Raw genomic sequence first — 22,757 nt, 5'->3', positions numbered from 1 at the left:
CTACTTTAGTCAGTAGTGTTCTAGATACTGCATTTCCATGAAAATAAGACAGGGTACTCCTATTTTTAGGGGATGTTTTATTTTTTCCATGTACAACAATCTATATTTATTCAAATACAGTCATGGTATCTTCTTGTGGTGGCTGGACAATGGTGGAAGGCCGTTTTCACTTAACTGGGGCTTATTTTGGGGGTAGGGTTTACCATATTTTTCCATGTATACAACCCCCCAATGTATGGGATGAGCCTCTAATTTTTACCCTTGCCGGAGGCAGAGGAACAGTCAATGGGCAGCAGCGAGAGGTGGCCGAGCGCAGCTGTTCCTTTGCCTCCATCTCTGCCTCCTGCTGCTGAGCCCACCAGTGGCGCTAGAGAAGACTGCAACAGCAACAGGAGGCGGAGGCAAAGAAGCAGCTGGGCTCGGCCACCTCTCGCTGCTGCCCATTGACTGCTGCTGCCGCCAGAGCACCTCCTCCAGCAATCATCTCCTTCAAGCAGGGGACAAGGCGGCGACGTGAGCTGGAGGTAAGACCCAGCAGGAGGAGTTGGTAATTGGACAGCAGCAGTCAATGGGCAGCTGTGAGGCGGCTGAGCCCGGCTGCTTATTTATTTATTTATTTATTTATTTATTTATTTATTTATTTATTTATTTAACTTATATGCCGCCCACACTTTGCCTCAGTCCCACCTCCTGCTGCTGCCTTCCGTGTATAAAACGACCCTCAAGTTTTCCTGTAATTATTTTAGGAAAAAAGTGTTGTTTTATACACACACAAAAAATACAGTATATTACGAGCATCCTGAAAAATCATACTAGGGCTTATTTTCAGGTTAGGTCTTTTTTCGGGTGGGGGGGACCGAGTATATGAATGTTCAGTATTTAAATCTGTGAACTTCCTGTGAAGCATAACAGAGCTAACATTAGTACGTAACTTCTAACGCTCTATTTTATTCTACAGCTCTTAACACTAGAAAGCATCACTCCTAGTTCTCTCTCCTCTTTTTCCCAACTTTACATTTTGCTTTCACAGCTACATTTGACCCATCAATGCAAAAAGTTATGTGTTATTTTCCATCTAGCCACTTCCATATTAAAATTCTTGCCACCATAAAACACATCTGTGTTGGTAATACATTTCAATACTGTATATGCTGAGGAATAAAACCTTTGATTGCAAAATTAATTTGGAAGCCTACTGAATTCAGGGGGATGTGCTTCTAATGTACATACATTTCACTAAGTAAGAACTCTGCACACTGTTGTGACCTTAATAGCTTTGGCACTGTAACATCGTGCATTCAGAATGTTTGAAGTCACACAAACATAGTACGCAAACAAATCAAATTAAGATGTTCTTGCTTTATTTATGCATTGGCCCATACAAAAACCAGCAACTGCATATTTTAGTAAAAAAAATCTGTAAGTTTACATTAAGAAAGAATAAAAATAGAACAGTTTTCTAAGTTCTGCTCATTAATTTTTTAAAAAAGTTAGTAAGGTCAGCATGCAATTATTTACAAACATCAATTCAGAATACAACTGTGATAGCTACCACCATAAAGTGGGCTCAAAAACTGGGTTATAGTCCTTTCTCCAAGAAAGAAGCTTTCTTATATTCATTATCTTATTGTTGCTATAATGTGCTGAAGAATCTGAAGAAAACTTGTATTTCAGGGCATAAAGTCCCACTTAAGCTGTTCAAATAGTTTTGAAAATATATAATTTGTGGGAAATGCTCTTTCAATATTTCCCAGATTCTTGATATCTGACAGCAACTCTGGGTCGGTTTAACCATATGAACTAGAAACTGCTTATAAAACTACTTACTGTGTATATATCAATTAGACAATTGTCCCAAGTTTCATTCTTGGAAAAAGAACTGGTCAAGAGAAATATTGTGATTTATAGCTGCCATATTTCCTCTGTCCAGATTATTAGACACAAGCTCTATGAGCTATTTTTGCAAATATCAGACGAAATACACTTTCCCCTCAAACAGGAGCCCACAAAATGTACATTTATAGTTATGAAGTGTCTCACAGTCTAACAGGCCTCTAGCTCAAACTCATCATCTACCAGATGGTCGATACTTCTCACTTTGGTTGGGGTGCCGCTGCAGTTTTCCTACAGAACAGAGGATTGGACAAACAATTAGCATACCTGTAACTTTATTCATACTACTACTGGCTATTTGCGCACATAACTATCCAGTTAAAACTGGTTAAAGCTTTACACAGTATCTTTGAATAAATCATCTTTAGAACTGCAGGACACATTTGTTCTAATTTGAGTTCAGCTACCACAGCATACTTTATCAATTCTGGATGCAATTTCAACTTTTCTATCTACCCTATTTCTTGAGACTTCACTAAAGGCCTATTAAGATACAATCTCAGGTTATGTAAAATACCACCTTACTGAAGATATCTTTACAGGTTATTCACAGAAACACAAATCTACTTTGAAATGTGAACAGAGCACTCAGATCAAATCTGTAAATACCTCTTTTTTTAAGCAGCAACACAATTTGAAGGAACCCATCTAGTTTGACCCTAAAATATAAGAGTCTGAGGCTTGTCTACATGCATTCATTTGGAGCAGAATAAATAGGGTCGCTTAAGGTCAGATAGAGATCCAATATGCTATTTGGTGTAATCCTTACATCCAAATTGTTTACTCACCCAAGCAACCCTATTTAACCCACCTGCCTGTTGAAAACAATAACCCTCCTCTGTCCTCCCACTTCTGGGACAAAGTTAATTTTTTAAAATGCTTTTATGTGATGCAGTGCATTTGTGCTGTCCTGTGAAGTCCCCAAGCAAAGACAGGAGGCGTTCATGGGAGTGCCGTCGCTCCCCGCGGTTCATAGGGAGACACAGACCACCCCGCCCACTCTCTCCCCCTAGGAAAGAACATTGGAGCACAGGTACCCAAGAGTTGGAGGAATTATCAAGGGATAAAGGGTGGAAACACCAGGGGGTAGATACTTGGGATCTGGTGCTGGGGATGAGGGGGTTAAGTGTGGCTACCCAGACTGACTGGAAAAAGGCGGGAGCAGATCAACGGTCGGTGGTGGAAGCGGGAATAGGGGATATAAGAGCGGCCCGGGACGAGATACCGGGGGGTTAGGAGAAGATATGGGTGCCTGATCCGTGGACTGGTGAATGGGAGCAAGTCCATGTTCCACATGCAGAAGCTGAAAAGAGACGTCGGCAGGGACTACCCCAGAGACCATCTTATTGGGGTGAGTCTGAGACCAAAGAGTGGCGAAAGAAGTTGAGGGAGGAGAAAGAACGGATCCTCAGGGAACAAGAGGCGAAGCGGGCATGGCATCTGGAGGAGCTCCGGAAGATGGGCTTCTACCCGGACCATGGCTCGAGCAGCAAGGAGGGGGATCTCCCCTATGGGGCTGGCTTGGCGGCGAGGAGACCCTCCCGCTTCTAACTCCAGACGAACATGAGGGAGAAACCCAAGAACCAGAAAGAATGTTAGGTGGACCTTGGGACTTAAAAAATGTTAACCCGTTTGAGACCAGTTCATGGACACCCTTGCGTGCTACGTTTCAGCCGCAAGAGATGTTTGAAGTTAAACATGCTGATGTTCAAATACCAGTTCCAAAGTTAATAAATACAGAACAATGGTTTGACTTAAAACAGTCTCCTGGTTTATTGGGAGAGGAGAGCCCCAAAAACGAACCTTCACATGTCCTAATACAGTTTTTAAAAAATGTGTTTTTTTTCCTGTGCTCCTCCATGGAGCAGAAGTGTTTCATTTGGCATATTTTTCTTTCCTGCAAACATTTGCTGCATGGCCCTCCTCTATATCCTTTAAGTCAGGAAAAGGAGGTGACTAAAAGGACGTTCTGAAATCCATGTCAAACTATGCTGAAGGCTGGTCTCTGTAGGATGGAGAAGACATGCCCCTCTAATCCAGCATTTTTAAGGGTCCACTATCCAGCTAGCCACTGTGCTCACTTAATCCCCTTTTATGAATTTCAGAAAGTTTCACACAAATTGTTCTGCCTCTCTACCATTGATACTCAATGGCAGCTACAGGTAACACAAGCTATTGTTACAGAGAAAAGGCCAGACTCTCGAAGAAGTCAAAATGTATCTTTGGTACAGGCAGCTGAGAAATAACTGATGAAGATCTTGATAGCCCAGGCACTGGACATGATGCACAGTCCCATCATCTCACATGCTTTCCTCCTGAAAGCCAGTTGGTACAGTTCTGCAGATGGCTGCTATTGCCAGTGTGGCCTTCAACTCTATGGTGTTGCAAACAAACCAGACAGGTCTCCAGTATTTCTGGGATGGTCAGCTTCTACATCTCAGCTATCTTTCAAGAAATAACAACTACAATCCTATCCTGTGATAACTAAAAAAGCAAGAAAACCTTTGAATGTCAATTTACGCCCACTGTGGCCAGCATGCTGAAGATCAGAAATAAAGATGCATCAGTGAAATCTGAACAGCATATTGTAGAAAAGCAATGAGCTACTGGCCAGCTGACAGCCAAGAGCTTGAAAATTTTACTTTTCTACAAAACAGACACACAGACAGTTAAAACAGATCCTAATTAATTCCTTGATTAAATAAAGGTGTATATACAGTTTTTACATTTGGCCTAAGTTTCTGCATGCTTACCTCATTATCCTGAGAGCTTGCTTGTGATTGAGCAGAGTTACTTCGTACAGATTCTGTTTCCATATCACTAAGATCAACAGGGCTACTGCAAAAATAAAACATTCCAGAATATGGAATTACAGATGTAGAAACTGTATTTCATTTTGTAGGACAGACAAGTTATATTATCTACTTTCCTTTTTCAGACTAGCATAAATCTTGGTTTCTCTTCCACACTAATGCTTCAACACTGGGCATGTTTTGTAGAAATAATTATGTGAAGGGGGATTACAGATATAACTTACAGCATCATAGAAATGTAGAGCTCAAATGGAAACCCTCGGTCATCAAATGTAACTCCTTACCACAGCAGAAAATCCATAACTAAAATTTCTAAAACGTACAATGAAAGCATCAACAACCGTTCACTTCAGAACAGCTCTTCCGATCAAGAAATTAATTCATTCTTTCTATTTTATACTGTCCTGTTATTGTGAAAAATTATTCAGAATATATTCCCGAAGGCTTTCACGGCCAGGATCTAATGGTTGTTCTGGATTTTTCGGGCTCTTTGGCCGTGTTCTCAAGGTTGCTGAACCACTGCATTAGATAATGAAGAATGCTGACCACTTGCTTATTTGGTAAACTTTCTGCGTAACTGACCAAAGTGTGATGCGTCAATGATAAATTCTACCAGTCTATGATTATATCACTCTAGTACAGAGATGGGCAAACTACAGCAACCCCAAAGGATCCTTTGGCAGCCTCTAGCCCCGACAGCGCTCACCTGCCAAAATAGATTTCCCCAGGGAAATTGCATCCGGGAGTAGCAGTTCATTTTTTGAATAGGCAACAGCCCCAGTGCAGTGATGAACAACCCCATTCTAAAACTCTTGGTCTAGTTATTACACAGATTGGGAAACCTGTAATCCCCCAGAAGCAGAAAACTGGCTGCTGGACATGCCAGCCCTGCTCACATATGCCATGCAGCAACTTAAAATGGCTGAGACTTAACATGAACACTGACAGAATGTCAAGTGTATGAATACATTAGTTATCAAACCAGGCAAAATATGCTAACATTTCCACAACATGTTCTGTGTCACAATACAACATCCCTTTCTTTTGGTATTTTTCCTTCACACATTTTTTTCCTGAAAACTGATGGTCCAAGCTCCAAGTCCCAATAAGGAATCAAAGCAAAGATTCTACCCTTGACATTGCAGAGATCCACTAGTTTTAACAATGCTTCCTCAGTATCAATGAGCTTAAGGAGCTCAACATTAACCCTGTAAACTTTTTATTTCAAACCAAAGCATTTTCCGTTCTGCCTTATAAGCCAAGACATAGGAGGGTCCTGCAAATGCCCACATAAAACCATGAACTGCACAGCAAATGTCCAAAACATAGAGATAAGCAGTAAATTTCTAGAACAGTGTGTTCCTCTTGAGGTGAGTAGTAAATTTCCATCAAATATTCAAGACCAGTTTATTTTAAACAACCCTAAAATCAATATTACACACCATGAAATACAACTGCTACTTACATTATTTGTGTGTCACAGCCTTCCTCAGCGGGAGGATCCCAAAAATGCAATGCAACCTTCCAAAGTCTGATTTGTTGGTCCCAAGATCTGCGACTATATTTCTTAAATTTATTTGGAGTCCTTGGGTGAACCCCTGGGACTCTTAGACACCTTCAAAACAAAAACACTGATTTAACTGGCATGTTAAAGACAAACTATTCTTTCATTTTGAATTCAATATGAAGAATACAGATATACAGTCAAGATTTCATATTTTATTGGTGTATTTTGCCAGCCCACCCTCACTATCAATGTATCACAATTACAATTTAATACTTCACAAATGTATTGTCTGTGTAACAGCTCACATAATCTTAACACATCTGAAAGTCCTATATGCCATACTCCTCCACAAAGACCATGAATGAAAAAAATCAGCTTTATTTAGCAATGAAAATATTGTGAAATAGACAGGCAAGGATCCAAATGTTCTAAAAACTATGATTTACCTTGGAACTTCTCGAATGTATCTGTCATATGCAAGCGTGTTCTTTCCGTAATTTATTTGTTTCTGTCTCCTCATTAGAACAGCCTCATCAGTCTCAAGTTCCACTGCTGCTGTGGACTCCTTGGAATCAGAACTGAAAGGGTTATGCAGATTTTCATTTTTGGCCCACCTTGTTTCATGACAGGTTAACAACGCTACACAGATGCGAATAGTACTTGCAACAAAATGGGAATGCATCCCCATGGCCATACATGTACCTAACTCAGTATTCAAGCCAGGAACAAATACAGTGTAGTGCTATTTAGTGCCTACAGAGGGCATATTTCCTCTTTTCCACTTTCACAGAATCTTTGCCTGACCGTGAGATACCATCAGGCGACAATTATTTATGTTATGCCTCCAAATTAGACTATGATAACGCACTTCATTTGAAGACTGGATAGAAACTGCAGTTCCAGTAGGAACTCCATATCCACTGGGGATTGGTTCCAAAGTCCCCACAGATATTGAAAACTGAACGAGAGAGAGAATGGTAAAAGGAAAAAACCCAGCAAAAATGCACATGTATTAGCAGATCTGGCCACTAGAACAGCAGTCCTCAACCTTTTTAGCCCCGCAGACTGGCTGGGGACGGCGGGGCACCCTAGTGCGCATACAGCGCGAAGGGCAACGCTTGTGCAGGTGAGCACGCTTGTGTGCTCGCATTAAGGGCGGCACAGTGCACATGCAGGGCATATGTGTGCTTGTCTGCATGCACGAAGGGTGGCACAGCGCTCACGTGGGTGTGTACACATGCGCAAAGGGCAGTGCAGCGCTCACATGCTGGTGCAGACTGGGGGAGTGCATGCGGGGGGAGGTCTCTCTCCACAGCCCGGACTGGCATCGGGACGCAGACTGGGGGTTGGGGACCTCTGCAGAAGACACTAGAGACCTTGCTGTGTATTCTCACTAACGAGTACTCATAGAACAGTCTCTGGCTCCCTCTAGTGGCTGTTCTGGTAATAGATGTGAAAATAGTTTTGTATGGATTTTTTTTTCCATTTATTTTCAGACTGTGGATAAGTGAATCCATGGATACTGATCTCATGGATAAGGGGGTCCTACTGTAATTCCAAATAGTGCTACCAGATTGCAAGTAAGACACAGTTACACTTACTTTGTCAAATACATTTGGCCCAGTTCAAAATGTTCATCTTAACTTGAAGTGCATCACAATTCAGGTTCTCAATAGCTGAAGAGTCACTGTCCCAAATTTGCCTGTCCATATAGTAAAAACTGAAGGAGTTTTTTTTTGTCTCTGCTTTTTTGCTATCTGAAGTGCAAAGGGTAACCACGTCATTACTGGCACCCGAAATCTGGAATACCATCCCAACATCTACATGTTTATTTTGGTATCAGGCCAATGTCTTTTTATTTTTCCAAGTTTCAAAATTAAGATCAGACGACAAAAACAAAAGAAAAAAACATGGTGGCACCATAAAGACTTAGTGTTATAGTTTAAGTTTTTGTGGATCAAGTCCACTTCCCAAACAAAGGGCCTGGATAGATGAATGGGTAGATATTCTATCTATCTATCTCAGTACAGTGGTGCCTCGCTTAACGAGCGCACTGCAGAACGACGAAATCGCATAGCGATGAGGTATTTGCGATCGCAAATGCGATCGCATACCGATGGCCCCTATGGGCAAAACCCGCATTGCGAAGATCGGTAAGCGAAACGCTTACCGATCTTCGCATTGCGATGTTGGGAGAACAGCTGATCGGCGGTTCCAAAATGGCCACTGGAAGCCCCAAAATGGCCACGCGCAGCGTTTTCACGCCCTGCCCTCGCTTACCGAGGGCGCAAAAATGGCTGCCGGACCCTGGAAACATCGCTGAACGGTGAGTTTTTTGCCCATTTGGAACACATTAAATGATGTTTAATGCGTTCCAATGGGCTTCCCTGTTCCGTACAGCGATGTTTTCACACAGCGAGGGTTAATCCGGAACAGATTAACCTCGCTATGCGAGGCACCACTGTATTTGGATGCTTGTTGGTACAGTTTGGTTCAAACCAAGCTGCATTGTCCACACACATTTCTACTTAGGGGCATCTGTTTTTTTAGCAGAATCTGGTGCCCTCTAATTATCCTGTTGTGTAGCTTATGCAGATGGCTAGTTCATACCCAAATAAAACAGAGGGTGATGTTATCTGAGGTGACAACCCTGTGACAAATTACGTAAGCTGTGAACCTGTGACATTAAAAGGAGTGGAGTAACCCTCTCCCCTATATTCTTTTTTAAAAGACATCCATAATTGATGCAATGCAATTCTAATACGATGCCAGGTTGATGCATTGTTCTTTCAATATGCCAATTACATTATTTAACACATACACACACCCAAAATGAAAGTCACCATGGCCCACCAAAGATAGCCACAAGAAAGAGGTCTATGTCATCTCTATAGAAAGGGGGGAAGGGGGTGTTACCTCCCTTCCATCTCCCCAACATTCATCCCAATGTTTTCCCCTTGCACCGCCATGAGCTTGACCCACCGCTGCCTCCTTACTAGCAATTAAATTGGCTAAACCTTACTAGCAAGTAAACCAGAAATCCAAAGACTTGTGTGACCCTTTTCACAGGAGAAAAAAAAACATATCTAGGGTATATGGATCACTAAAGTGAGGGATAAAATAGATCACACTGAGAAACATTTTAAGCATAACCCAGACTGCTCCAAATTCATTTGGGCAGACCCTAAGATTTGTTTAGTGTAGTTGAATTATGCAAACCTTGTGTTAGAATTGTGGCTTCTGCTGTATGGTTATACTGTCCTAAATAACAGCTGATTTTTCAGCTTTATGAGCCACTCTGAAAAGATATGAAGAATGGGATGAAAATGCTCATAATAAAAGGTTCAGATCTGAAACTTGCCTTAGAATCATAGAGAACAAGAACATTTTTATAGCTACATCCAAGTACAATTATTGCAACATCATACATAAGCAAACTTTCAAAATGAACACCCTACCGAATATAAACGGTACAAGTTATATTCTTACCTTCCAGTAGAAAGTTTTCTCTCTCTTCCAAATTCATTTATCAAGAGTTTTCTTTTGTACCTTAAAAAATTATGTATATCTTAAAATAAATATTTCCAGTGTTTCTGCTTATTCAGCTTCACAGATAAACCTTTTCTTATTGCAGTATAGATTAGTATAAGCTAATAGGCTTTATATGCGTGGAACAATGTCAGGACCACAGAACTGACAGCATAACATCCAGTTGCTTTTCTCCAGCGAGTGAGTGCCAAGCTTTCAAGCCACCGGGCAGGCATGCCCTCGAGAATTCCATACATCATTTGTTAATTGCTTACAGAAGCAACTTAATGTTACACTGTCTTCATCATGCATAAAAAAGCAACAAGATTTCATCAAGCGTCCTTTACAAAACCAGACTACATATTACAAGTGATAAAACTGAAACTTCTTCTCAGATGTAATTGCACCCAATGCTACAATCACAGCTACCATTAAGCTATGCCACCGTTATAAGAGGTGTAACAAAATCCTGCCCACAAGCATCATACACATTCATGCTCCACAGTACCAAAACTGAAGTAATTTGCCAATATTAGCACTATTCTCACAGTAGGTGCTACTCTAGCTATTCTTTGGCAAAGGCACAACAGACCATGGCTAAGTCAGCATCTTTGGCCCAGCTCCAGTAAACATGATCAGTACTACAATATTGGTGGGATTTCTAACACTTTATCAGGCAAAAAAAAAAAAAAAAAAAAAAGGAAAGTGAAAACAAAAAGAGAAAAACATTGTGGCATTTTACAATGACCACCTATATTATGTGAATTTTGGTGGATCAAGTCCAGTTCCTCATACCTGATATGCTTGCACAGACTAACATGGCTATTCGTTCAAAAAAAAATTTAACACTTGTCACTCCTAAAGAAATCAGCAAAGTGCTGTATAAGAACAGGGAATATACTACTTTCGGTAGCACTGAAGCCCATTCCTGGATACCATGCAACATTTTTAAGTCTAAGTGCATGTCATTGTAATCATTAAGTCGTGTCCAACTATTCTGGCCCATGGGGGTCACGAAGAGTCGGACATGACTTAATGACTACACAACAAGAGAATATGGGTCACACCAAGATGCGGCAACATGGCAGAGAGGAACAATTTCAAATGCATTAAGTTCAGGACAGTGCTAAACACTCCCCTTGTCTGCTGCTTTCCAACTCTCTCCTTTTCTCCTGGCTAGGCTTACTTCCTTAGTGGAAAATATTATCAAGTTATAGTAATATCAGCCAAAATCCAAAGAAGCAAACAAAAAACAAAAACATATGCTTCATCAGTGTATGCATATCAAGCAAAACTCAAAGAAACACACACAAAAGGACAAAAACATGGCACATTAAAAGATTATATTTTAATGTCAGCTTTTGCAGACAAATCCATTTCATCAGACATATGGAAAAAAATGAAATGCTGTTTTAAATAAACTAGTTTTAAATAAACAAAACTCACTATGTAATATTGGCATATAGCTTGATCCATAGTCCTAAACATTATGAAAGCTAGTATTTTGTGCAGCATATACACACTGCCCAGAATCCCATTCGTAACAGAAAGTGTGTAAGCCATCTCTGGCTTGCAGTTGCACAAACCAAGATCACACCATTGGAAACAGGACTGAGACTTGAATAATACCCCATTTCAGAATTGGTGTATTTCAACAACCATGTGTGCAACCAGACAATTGCACACAAGGGAAAAATAGGACTCTAGCAAGAGAAAGCATTATCTTAAGCAGATATAAAATGGCACTGAGTAAGAACATGTAGCTGTTTCTCAGTTGTTCTTACATGGGAGTGACTCAGATCTATCAAATGTTTAGCAACTCCATCTATTTTCTATGATATAGTGCAATTAGCTTTTTTTAAAACGCCATGTCATATAAACATGGTCAAGCTACTAAAGGACTGGAAGCTGTTTCTGTGTTACCAATCATTAGCAAGGGAGGTAGCAATGTCGCATTTTAACTCAGTACTGACATATTAGAATATTCTAGTCTCTGCTTTTTTATAACAAACTATTTCTGGCAACCAAGTTATACATTCTGCTATCTCCATAGCAGCGGGCAGCTAGGGGATTGTAGGAATAGTCTAGCAGCTAGACTATTCCTACAATCCCACCAAAATGTTGAAGGAATTACACCATCCATACCTTGCCATTTCTTTATTAACATTTGTCCTCATTTCATCTTCTTCCACTGCAGTTCCCCAATCCGAACACCTTGAATAAGGCTTATGTCCTTCTGGTGTTGTGAAACTGTAAGCCAAGTCCCAACAGAAACAAAAGTGTGTGTTATCACAATATTTAAAGTAAACAGGCCAAAATCTTACTGGTAATTTTACAAATTTGTAAATGAAATCATGTAAGTTGCAGCAATGAATTACCACTAATTAACAAGATACCCATCAGAGTCCTGCTTACACACTTGGATGTGAAACCAAGAATGCAAACCAGCCATCATTAATTGTTGGCAATCCACCACTGTCATTCATACAATTTCACTCATGCATGTATAAATCATCAACAAGATTCCAATCATGTCAAAATGTGCCTTCTTCTAGAAGCCCCACCAACTAAATCATTCAATACAAAACTAGTTCATATACTGCTTGACTAAACATTATCATCTTAAGCTCCTCCAAAGTAGACCACTATTGATTACCATAATTCCAGTAAGCTACTAGTGTATAATTAGTAACTATAAATCGTGCATCTCCCTTTAGTTATATAATAGTAAACTAGAACCATATTTAAGTATAATATACCAGGGGTGTGTGTGTGTGGTCTGCTGACATGGAAGATGGCAGCATGAAAGACTAGCTCCACTCTAAGCCTGTCTATTATAAACTAATAACACATGCAAACTGGCAATTAATGGGAAATAATCATAAAAAATAAATATAGATATGGGGAAATCAAAGATGACTCAAGAAAACAAACCAGATGCTTCTTCAAAAGATGAGGAACAGGGTGATTTTTTCATCTGAAGATACTGGCAGCGAAAGAGCTTTTAAGATGAAAGGGAAAAGGCAAAAGAAATCGGCTAACGAGCAGAGTGATATGAAACAGCTCTTAAAACAAATAAGGAAAGATCTATAAACAGTTATATGAAAACTGTTATAGCACAACTGTAAGAAGCATTAGCAGAGCTGAAAGTCAGTATTGAAAAGATAGAAAAGACTGTTAATGAGGCTTTTGAATTGGTACAAAACCAACAAAGTGATGCTGTGGAAAAGGAATTAAAACTATTAAAATACAGGATCAAATCCCAGGAGAATCGTGATCATAAACAAAACCTACCTAAGATTTTTTAGAGAGAGGAAGAAGACAGAGGACTTAAAAACTAATGTTTTAAAATGGATCCATTATCTCTGCCCCAACCTGTAAATTACAGAGAATACTTTAGAACGAATCCATTCATCAGGTTTGCCTTCTACACAGCAAAAATGGCTGTAGATCATGCATTAAACAAAGTGGAGGATCTGTCATACCAAGGTGAAAAGATAGAAGTCTATCAGGATTTGGCTGTGGAGACAATCTGGAAACAAAGAATGGAGACTGTTCACAGAAACACTCTGGAACCAAAAAGTGAGATATGGCTGGGGATTTCCCTTTATTTATCTGGCATGGACAGAGACCTAAGACTGTAACAACAACAATACAGCTACAAGATCGCTTGAGAGAGATGAAGATTCGAGGGCCAGAGACTGGAAAAGAGAAATCTGGATGTAATCCAAATGCTCATGAAGAAGAAAGACAACTATGGTGGAACAGAGCTGGGGGGAAATAGCTAAAAAGCAGAAACCCTTGCTGAACACTCTGAGCTGTCTCAAGGTTGAGGCTGGACTTTTATCTCTGCTGAGAGAGGATAAGCAACTGGCTCTTCTTTTTTCTTGTTTTTGTTTTCTTTTCTTTGTTTCAATTATATTACTGGGCTAATGGGGGCAAGATGATGGTTTATAATTTTAGGTTGATTTATAAAGAGTTTTTGAACTGAATCATATTTAAGAAAGGGATTATACCTTTCTTTCAAAGAAATATGAAACCTACTGAAGGATAGATCATATAATTATATCAGAATCATTGGCACCACTGTTAGATAAAACTCACTTTGCACCGATAATAACCTCAGACCATGTACCACTGAAGGTTTCATGGACTAATACTTAAAAAAAACAGGATTTGGAGATTATGTACTAATATATGTGCAAATTGACAAATTATTGAAAAAATTAAATCATATTTTATGAACTAAATAACAAGGAAGAGATTAAACAAACAGGTGGAACATTTAAGGGGAAATTCATCATAAAGGGATCTAGATTAAAAAGAGAAATTACAAATACAATTAGAAGATAAAATTAAAAAAACAAGAACATAAGAAATCAGGATCTAATACAATATTCAGAGAAATGACAAAAGCTAGAGCAGAATTAGAAGTACTGAACATAAATAAAACAAATTGCAATAAATTATATAAAGAGGAATTACTATGAATATGGAAAAAACCTCCAAATTATTATTTAATGCCATAAAAAGGAAAGCTATTAAAAACTGATAAAATAAGAGCTAAAGATGATAAAATAGTAACATCACAATAGCAAGTTCAAACAACTTTTAGGGAATAGTATAGAGAGGCATATGAGACAGAAATAGGACCAGAAACGGATGTTCATGAATTTGTGAATTCTCTACCAAGTAACCCAATTAGCAAAGAACTTAAAAACCAACTTGACTCAACAATAACACTTAAAGAGATAAAAATAACTATTAAAAAAAATTAAGAAGTTTAAGTCAACAGGTTGTGACGGTTTCACAGCAGACTTCTATAAAATACGGGAGGACAAACTATCTGAACATTTATTAAAAGTATATAACACAATAATGAATGGGGAAAAGGTTCCAGACTCCTGGAAAGAAGCGAGAATAGCAGCTATCCCAAAACAAGATAAAGACACTGAAACAAATATTGGAAGAATTCAAATGTTAGCCAGGATTAAAAATTAATTATGATAAATCTAAATTGCTAGGCATAAATAATCCTATCCTAGAGCAAAAAGAAATCAAGAAAGGAACAGGTTTAGACCTATGTTATTCAAGTTTCAAATATTTGGGAATTTGGATAACAAAAGAATAAGGCAAGTAGTCTATGAGAACTACAAAAAGTATTTAGTTCTATAAAGGAATAAGTAAAAATGGAAAAGATTAAATCTAACATTATTGGGAAGAACTGCAATAGTAAAAGCTCATATCTGACCAAAATTTCTATTAAAATATCCCTCTACAATTGGAAACAAAAAAGATAAAACAATGGCAACATGTATTGGAAAAATTTAAATATGGCTCAAGTAGAAATAGAGGGCTAGCAATATATTTACTAAAATATTATGAAGATTGCGAGACTCCTGAATGAGCAAGAATAGAGAGAGAACAAGGAAGGTCATTGGATGTAAAGGATATAAAGAAAGAAACTTGACAAATGAGAAACAAATAGAATCCTTTTACTAAAGAATTACTCTGGATATGGAGGAAATATATGATAACCTTCGCTCCCCCTATATCTCCATTATGTCCTGTATTAGAACACCCTAAATTTAAATTTCAAGATAAATATGCACAATTTAAACAATGGAAAGAGAGAGGAATGTATAGAATAAAAGACTTGTTTGTACAAGTAAAACCTATTACACTTGGACAGCTCCAGGAGAAAACCAGGTGTATAGCAACTAATTGGCATCAGATAACTCAAATCAGAAATTTGGCAATTCAACTACATAAAACACTGGGCTCAAATTAATAGACCATTAATAGAAATAGAAAAATATTGTATAGAGATAGGGAATAAAATTAACTACAGGGTTAATTTAGTTGAAACTAAATATAAAAACTACAGGGTTAATTTCAGCAATTTATAAAAGTATTATTGATAAACAATTTGGAGACAATATGCAATTCAAGACTGTTTGGGAGACAAACTTAAAAACTGAAATATTAGAAAACACATGGAAAATAATATGGCTCTCTCAACCTTACAAACCAGTTTCATCTCAAGATAAAAATGGTGTTAAAAGTAGTGCACAGATGGCACTTATACTCTGTAAAATTAAATAGAGTAAGTAAAGGAATATCAGACATGGGTTGGAAGAAATGCAAGAATAAATGAACTTTGGAACATATGTGGTTAACATGCCCAAGAATAGAAATTTTCTGATCTGAGGTAATTAAGTGATTAAAGTATAACAAAAGAAAAATAATCTCAAATGAAACTTTGCTACTTTTTTCGTTATTTATGGGAGGGAATGAAAACATTGTGCATAAAGAACTAATTGCAATTATATTAGGAGGAGCCCGTAATGAAATTGCCGAACACTGGAAGGACGCTCAGGACTTGTCTATGCAAGGATTTGAAAATAGAATATGGAGACTGGCTCCGATGGAAAAACTGACCTATCGCATTAAACTCTATAGAGATGAAATAAAACAAGATACATTTATAGAAGTATGGAATCCCTTGTTGGCCTCTGGTGCAGGAGATTGAATGGAAAATGGGCTGAAATGCTGGTTAGTTTGAATAACTGTAGGGTTAGAAGTAGAACATGTATACTGTAAATGTTTAAATATTATTAGTATACTATAGGTAAGAAAATTATTGGAAGTGTTACTGTATTTATAGTTAATTATTACTTTTTTGTCACATGACTTAAAGACTGTGACTAAAAAAATTAAGTACAACATACCTTTCTGGCCTGTTATCTAGTACCGTGTGTGTACTATCATCATCATTATCATCAGGTAAGCTTGAATCATGAGTGCTTCTGTATTTTCCATCTGCATCACGCTTTCTTCCTTGGGTCCAACGTGCTGGTGGCCTGAAAGAATGAATCAAAAAGTGTAAACGCTGAAATAAATTAGTCCTCACATATAACATCAGCAGAAAAACAAAACTAAGCCACACTGATGCTGTTGTATCTGCTTTCCCAGCCTTTATAAAGCTGTCCTCTTAAGATTGTATAACATCCAATGATACGCAAAAGATAGCCCACACAGGTCCACAAAAATAAGACAAACTCCAAACCTACAGGCAGAAAGATTTTATTATGGTCAGTTAAAATTCCATAAACATTTGCGCATCTAGATGGGTCTAATATATTGTTTGTCTGTAGATTCCAGTTGTATATAACATCCATGAGTCACTTTTTCCTCCTTACTGCTCTACTTTCATCTCTTAATGGCACCTCTTCTACAAGTGCAGAAGCAGTCCAGCAGAAGATGGGAGGATACACTCCATTACCTACTCAATACAATATATTAAATGGAAAATCACTACCTCAAAGGAAGGAATATTGCAAAATACGATATGCAAAATATGTTTTAACTTGTAGACTAGATTTTAGTGGTTCTGACAACAATATTAATGGCAAGGGCTGGTGGAACTTATATCCTCTGATAATTTTGTGATAGTTTGCTACTATGTTAATTATGTCTTTTTAAATACTGTCTGCAAGAAATGTTTCCATGATTCTTTAATGTTATATTAATTTATTTTAATTGGGGGGGAGAGAAATCCTTCATTTTTTGTATTTATTGTACTGGATATTGTATTCTGCTAGTACTCTATTGTTCCATGCTGCTATGTATTTAAATCAACTTGTTGAAACTAAATATAAAAACTACAGATAAAAAAGACAAGATGGGAAAGGCTACTTGCTTTTTTCTTTTCTCCATTCTTTCTTCCTTCTGTCATCTAAAAGTTTGTTTTTAATTATTATATGTAAGCCGCATGGGCAGCCTTCCCCCCCCCATCTTAGAAAAATGTTAGAACTACTGTACAAAGCGGAAGTGATTCTGTGGATCACCAAGTCCAGCTCCTGTCAGAAAGGCACAGTGCGGATTTGAACCCCCAAACCACTCAGCTATCATTCTCTCATATATATATATATATATATATATATATATATATATATATATATATATATATATATATATATATATACACACACACACACACACACACACACACACACACACACACACACACACACACACACACACACACACACACACACACACACGTATGTGTAATCAGTCCAACAGGTCCTTCTCCCAATCCCACTATCCTCACAGTAATGGAAGAAAATAAAACTATTTCCAGTGGTCACTTCCTAGCTGAGCACCTCCCTTCCCCTGACAAACAAAGACTCCCCTTTTCAGAAAGGCCTTTGATTATTGTCCCAATGACAAAGGAGATTTTAAGGGGGTAGCCAGCCATTTATTATCTCTTTGTGTTCTGATGTCTTTCCAATCTGATCCAAGGTAGTCATCCTTTGATCCCATTATTCAATCATCGTTTAATCACATCATCTCTGGCATTACTGAATACTGTAATATTATAACAAGTTGTGGTAAATTTATTGGCTCTATAATTAATATATTTTAAGGCAGCGTCCAGTATTTTATTGGTTCCATTTATACATCCTCTTTTAACTGATACCAGAAACCGAAAGCAGGAAATGCTTTTTAAAAAGTGACTAAAAACACAACTCGTGGTAACATTAAAGTACTAAGTAATGCTACAGATAGTTTTGAGAGAAATAGAGGCATAATCAATGTCCTGGGGTGCGGCTGAAACAAAAGCGCGGCCCTCGAAGCAGGCCCCGAGCCGATCGGACCCATCACGGAGACGCGGAGCCACTGGCAGGCCAACAGGACACCTTAGCGGCGCGATACTCACCTATCGTGGGCGCGGCCTCCGAGGGGGCTCCGCTGGCGAAAGGACATGATGAAGAGCGACCGACCGTCTCCCGCGAGGACAGGAAAAAAATAACGAGCCCACCTGCCCGTTGCTGCTGCCTCCGCCGCCGCGCGCCCTCCCTCACGGCCTTCGCTGGCTCGACTGAGCTCCCGCCCCGCCTCTTGCGATAAAAGGCGCGGGCGCGCCAAACAAAAGAAGGCCCTACCATTCTCCAAACGGTAGGGGGTAAGAAATGAGGAAGGGCAACACCCCCTCGACTCCGCAACTTCTTCGCTTCTTTCCATGAGTCTGCCGCCGGTCCACATGCAAAACTAGACGCCACCACTTCTGTTTCAGGGCAGGTTTCTCCTTAATGTCTACAGGAGGAACGGTGTCCACGTTTGTTTTGACAGTGCTCCCCTATAAAGAGCACACTAGTGGAGCGTCCCAAGTCTTGTTGCTGCTGCTCCTCTTCCTCTTGTCCACCAATTCGCGCGCTTTCAGGGGCTTCTGTAGAGCCGTCCCCTCTCCGCGGAGTGGCGATAGCGGGAGCGTCTGAGGCTCCACCAGGACAAGAGACTGGCGTCGTCCGTTCAAAGTTTTTTTTAAAAAAATCCCCAACTGATATTATAGCAATAAAAGGGAAGAAATTTAAACCTCTGCTCACACCCAAACTCTTGGGCACCCTTTTTTGTACCGTAGGGCTCACTCCAAGGCAATGCGACAGCCTAATCCCACCAGCCTTTCCACTCGCCAGAGCATTCCAAGTGGCGGGGATGAGTCCAGTTCTTTATCTGTAAGCAACACATTCCGGGCCCAGTCCTGTCGGGATCTAACCTTCACCGGCCCAGACCAACAGATCGGCATTTGAGGAAAAGAATGTCATTGTGTTTAATGAGACTTCACTGCCTCTGTCGTTAGAGAGTGGAGGAGAGGAATACGCCTCTTGTGCACCTTTGTGAGGAAGGAGGGTTGCTGTGTGGTCTGAATTTCGTGGGTCCCTCTTCAACAGTAACTTTTCGTTTTAAACAAGAGGCTATTCTCTTGGGGGGAAATTTGCAACAGGAATACACAGACATCCAGTGCGGGCAAAACATAATTTTAAAAGTGTAAATAAGCAAAAGAGGGACGTGGTGGCGTTGCAGGATAAACTGCAAAGCTTCTGGGCTGCAAGGCTGAAAGATCAGCAGTTCCAATTCACACGATGGAGTAAGCGTCTGTTGCTTGTCCCAGCTCCTGCCAACCTAGCAGTTCGAAAGGATGTAAAAATGTGAGTAGTTACCACCAAGGTGAGAAGGTAACGGCACATGCTGACTATGGAAACTGTCTACAGACAAACGGTGGCTCTACGGCTTGGAAACGGGGATGAGCAGTCGGACACGACTGGACAAATTGTCAAGGGGAACCTTTACCTTAAATAAGTAAAGGAAGCTACCAAGAGAAACCTCCACCCAAAAAAAACCAAAAAAAAAAACACCTTAGGTTACAATGCGAAATAAATGCATCTCTTCTCAAAAAGTTCTGACTTTTAAAACTTTTTAAAGCTCCCTTTCTCAAAGGAAACCACATCCATTCACAAAGCGAACTGCTGTTTAAGATGTCTCTTGAAGAAATAGTTCTCACATATTGCAGGGCATTATTCATAAACTTATCCCCACAGGATGTTGGTGCAGTGTTTAAAATTTCCCTTACGAAACACATCCTAGGAGCACACGTATTTAACAAAATTGCTGCCTTGTCGTGGTGAAGGGGCTTGAGTAACTCAGAGAAGCTATGGGCTATGCCGTGCAGGGACACCCAAGACGGACAAGACATAGTGGAGAGTTCCGACTAAAGGCAGTCCACCTGGAGTAGGAACTGGCAATGCCACTCCAGTATCTTTGCCAAGAATGCCCCATGATCAGAAACAAAAGGCTAAAAGATATGACGCTGGAAGATGGGACCCTCAGGTCGGAAGGCGTCCAACATGCTACTGAGGAAGAGTGGAGGACAAGTACAAGTAGCTCCAGAGCTAATGAAGTGGTTGGGCCAAAGCCGAAAGGACGCTCAGCTGTGGACGCGCCTGGAAGTGAAAGGAAAATCCAATGCTGCAAAGAAAAATACTGCATAGGAACCTGGAATGTAAGATCTATGAATCTTGGGAAGCTGGAGGTGGTCAAACAGGAGATGGCAAGAATAAACATCGACATCCTGGGCATCAGTGAACTAAAATGGACAGGAATGGGCGAATTCAGCTCAGATGATTATCATATCTACTATTGTGGGCAAGAATCCCGTAGAAGGAATGGAGTGGCCCTCATAGTCAACAAAAGAGTGGGAAGAGCTGTAATGGGATACAATCTCAAAAATGATAGAATGATGTCAATACGAATCCAAGGCAGACCTTTCAACATCACAATAATCCAAGTTTATGCACCAACCACCACTGCTGAGGAGACTGAAATTGAACAGTTTTATGAAGATTTACAACACCTTCTAGAACTGACACCAAAGAAAGATGTTCTTCTCATTCTAGGGGACTGGAATGCTAAAGTAGGGAGCCAAGAGATAAAAGAACAACAGGGAAGTTTGGCCTTGGAGTTCAGAACGAAGCAGGACAAAGTCTAATAGAGTTTTGTCAAGAGAATAAGCTGGTCATCACAAACACTCTTTTCCAACAACACAAGAGGCGACTCTATACATGGAAATCACCAGATGGGCAATATCGAAATCAGATTGATTATATTCTCTGCAGCCAAAGATGGAGAAGCTCTATACAGTCAGCAAAAACAAGACCTGGAGCTGACTGCGGCTCTGATCATCAGCTTCTCATAGCAAAATTCAAGCTTAGACTGAAGAGAGTAGGAAAAACCACTGGGCCACTCAGGTATAATCTAAACCAAATCCCCTATGAGTACACAGTGGAAGTAAAAAACAGATTTAAGGAACTAGATTTGGTGGACAGAGTGCCTGAAGAACTTTGGATAGAGGCCCGTAACATTGTCCAGGAGGCAGCAACAAAAACCATCCCAAAGAAAAGGAAATGCAAGAAAGCAAAATGGCTGTCCAACAAGGCCTTAGAAATAGCAGAGAGGAGAAGGGAAGCAAAATGCAAGGGAGATAGGGAAAGTTACAGAAAGTTGAATGCAGACTTCCAAAGAATAGCAAGGAGAGACAAGAGGGCCTTCTTAAATGAACAATGCAAAGAAATAGAGGAAAATAACAGAAAAGGAAAAACCAGAGATCTGTTCAGGAAAATTGGAGATATTAGAGGAACATTTCGCGCAAAGATGGACATGATAAAGGACAAAAATGGGGGGACCTAACAGAAGCAGAAGACATCAAGATGAGGTGGCAAGAATACACAGAGGAATTATATCAGAAAGATGTGGATATCCCAGACAACCCAGACAATGTAGTTGCTGACCTTGAGCCAGACATCCTGGAGAGTGAAGTCACGTGGGCCTTAGAAAGCCTGGCTAACAACAAGGCCAGTGGAGGTGATGGCATTCCAGTTGAACTATTTAAAATCTTGAAAGATGATGCTGTTAAGGTGCTACATTCAATATGCCAGCAAGTTTGGAAAACCCAACAGTGGCCAGAGGATTGGAAAAGATCAGTCTACATCCCAATCCCAAAGAAAGGCAGTGCCAAAGAATGCTCCAACTACCGCACAATTGCACTCATTTTACACGCTAGCAAGGTTATGCGTCCGACCTGCTACAAGCAATCTTATCACATAACTACAAAGCCTTCTGGTCTCTGGTTTCCTCTTCCACTACTTTCTTTTCTCCTGATCCTTCTTCCTCTATCCCCTCGGAAGAATGGATAGCCCACTTCTCCACAATTTTCTTCTCCCCAAACCCTAATCCCCCCCTGATTCCTCACTGCAGGCCCTATCTGATTGGCCTCCCATTACCTCTGATGAAATATTGGATTTAATTAGTTCATTGAAGTCTGGTAAGGCCCCAGGCCCAGATCAAGTTCTTACTGAGATTCTGACTAGTAACCCTCATTGGTGGTCTCACTCTTTGGCCAACCTCTTCACTTTAGTTAACCATTCTGGTATCTTTCCCAACTCCTGGCTAATTTCAACCCTGATCCCAATTTTCGAAAAAGGTGATCCCTCCCTTCCCAGTAACTACCGTCCAATTAGTCTTTTATCTTACATTGGCAAACTTTATTCAAAACTTCTCCTTTCTAAACTTTCTGCTTGGGCCTCTTCTATCAACCTTCCGGGGAAAGAGCAAATAGGCTTTCGCTCTGGAGCCTCCACCCTTGATCATGCTCTACTTCTGTCCCATCTAGCAGA

At 39.8% G+C, this 22,757-nt stretch overlaps 1 protein-coding gene across 1 annotated transcript; it reads right to left on the bottom strand.

The window, feature by feature from the left end:
- Positions 1–1,344: 1,344 nt before the first annotated feature.
- Positions 1,345–18,640, bottom strand: SLBP (stem-loop histone mRNA binding protein). The gene is made up of 8 exons (XM_020805895.3): positions 18,467–18,640; positions 16,473–16,604; positions 11,887–11,991; positions 9,703–9,762; positions 6,660–6,791; positions 6,172–6,321; positions 4,647–4,731; positions 1,345–2,124 (listed from the first exon to the last, which is right to left on the bottom strand). The coding sequence occupies exons 1-8, from the start codon at positions 18,511–18,513 to the stop codon at positions 2,044–2,046; spliced, it is 792 nt and encodes a 263-aa protein (XP_020661554.3). The 5' UTR covers positions 18,514–18,640; the 3' UTR covers positions 1,345–2,043.
- Between the last annotated feature and the right edge of the window lie 4,117 nt (positions 18,641–22,757).

This window comes from Pogona vitticeps, chromosome 3, assembly GCF_051106095.1.
Source record: "Pogona vitticeps strain Pit_001003342236 chromosome 3, PviZW2.1, whole genome shotgun sequence".
In the NCBI taxonomy this organism is placed as follows: Eukaryota; Metazoa; Chordata; class Lepidosauria; order Squamata; family Agamidae; genus Pogona; species Pogona vitticeps.
Note: the sequence above shows the minus strand (reverse complement) of the source record. Positions and strands in the feature narration are given on the sequence as shown.

Coding starts and splice junctions, on each gene's coding strand:
- SLBP (XM_020805895.3), bottom strand. CDS start 18,513: ATGTCCTTTCGCCAGCGGAGCCCCCTCGGAGGCCGCGCCCACGATAG. Junction 16,605..18,466: donor GGAGGCCGCGCCCACGATAG/GTGAGTATCGCG, acceptor TCATTCTTTCAG/GCCACCAGCACGTTGGACCC. Junction 6,792..9,702: donor AGAAAACTTTCTACTGGAAG/GTAAGAATATAA, acceptor TAACCCTTTCAG/TTCTGATTCCAAGGAGTCCA.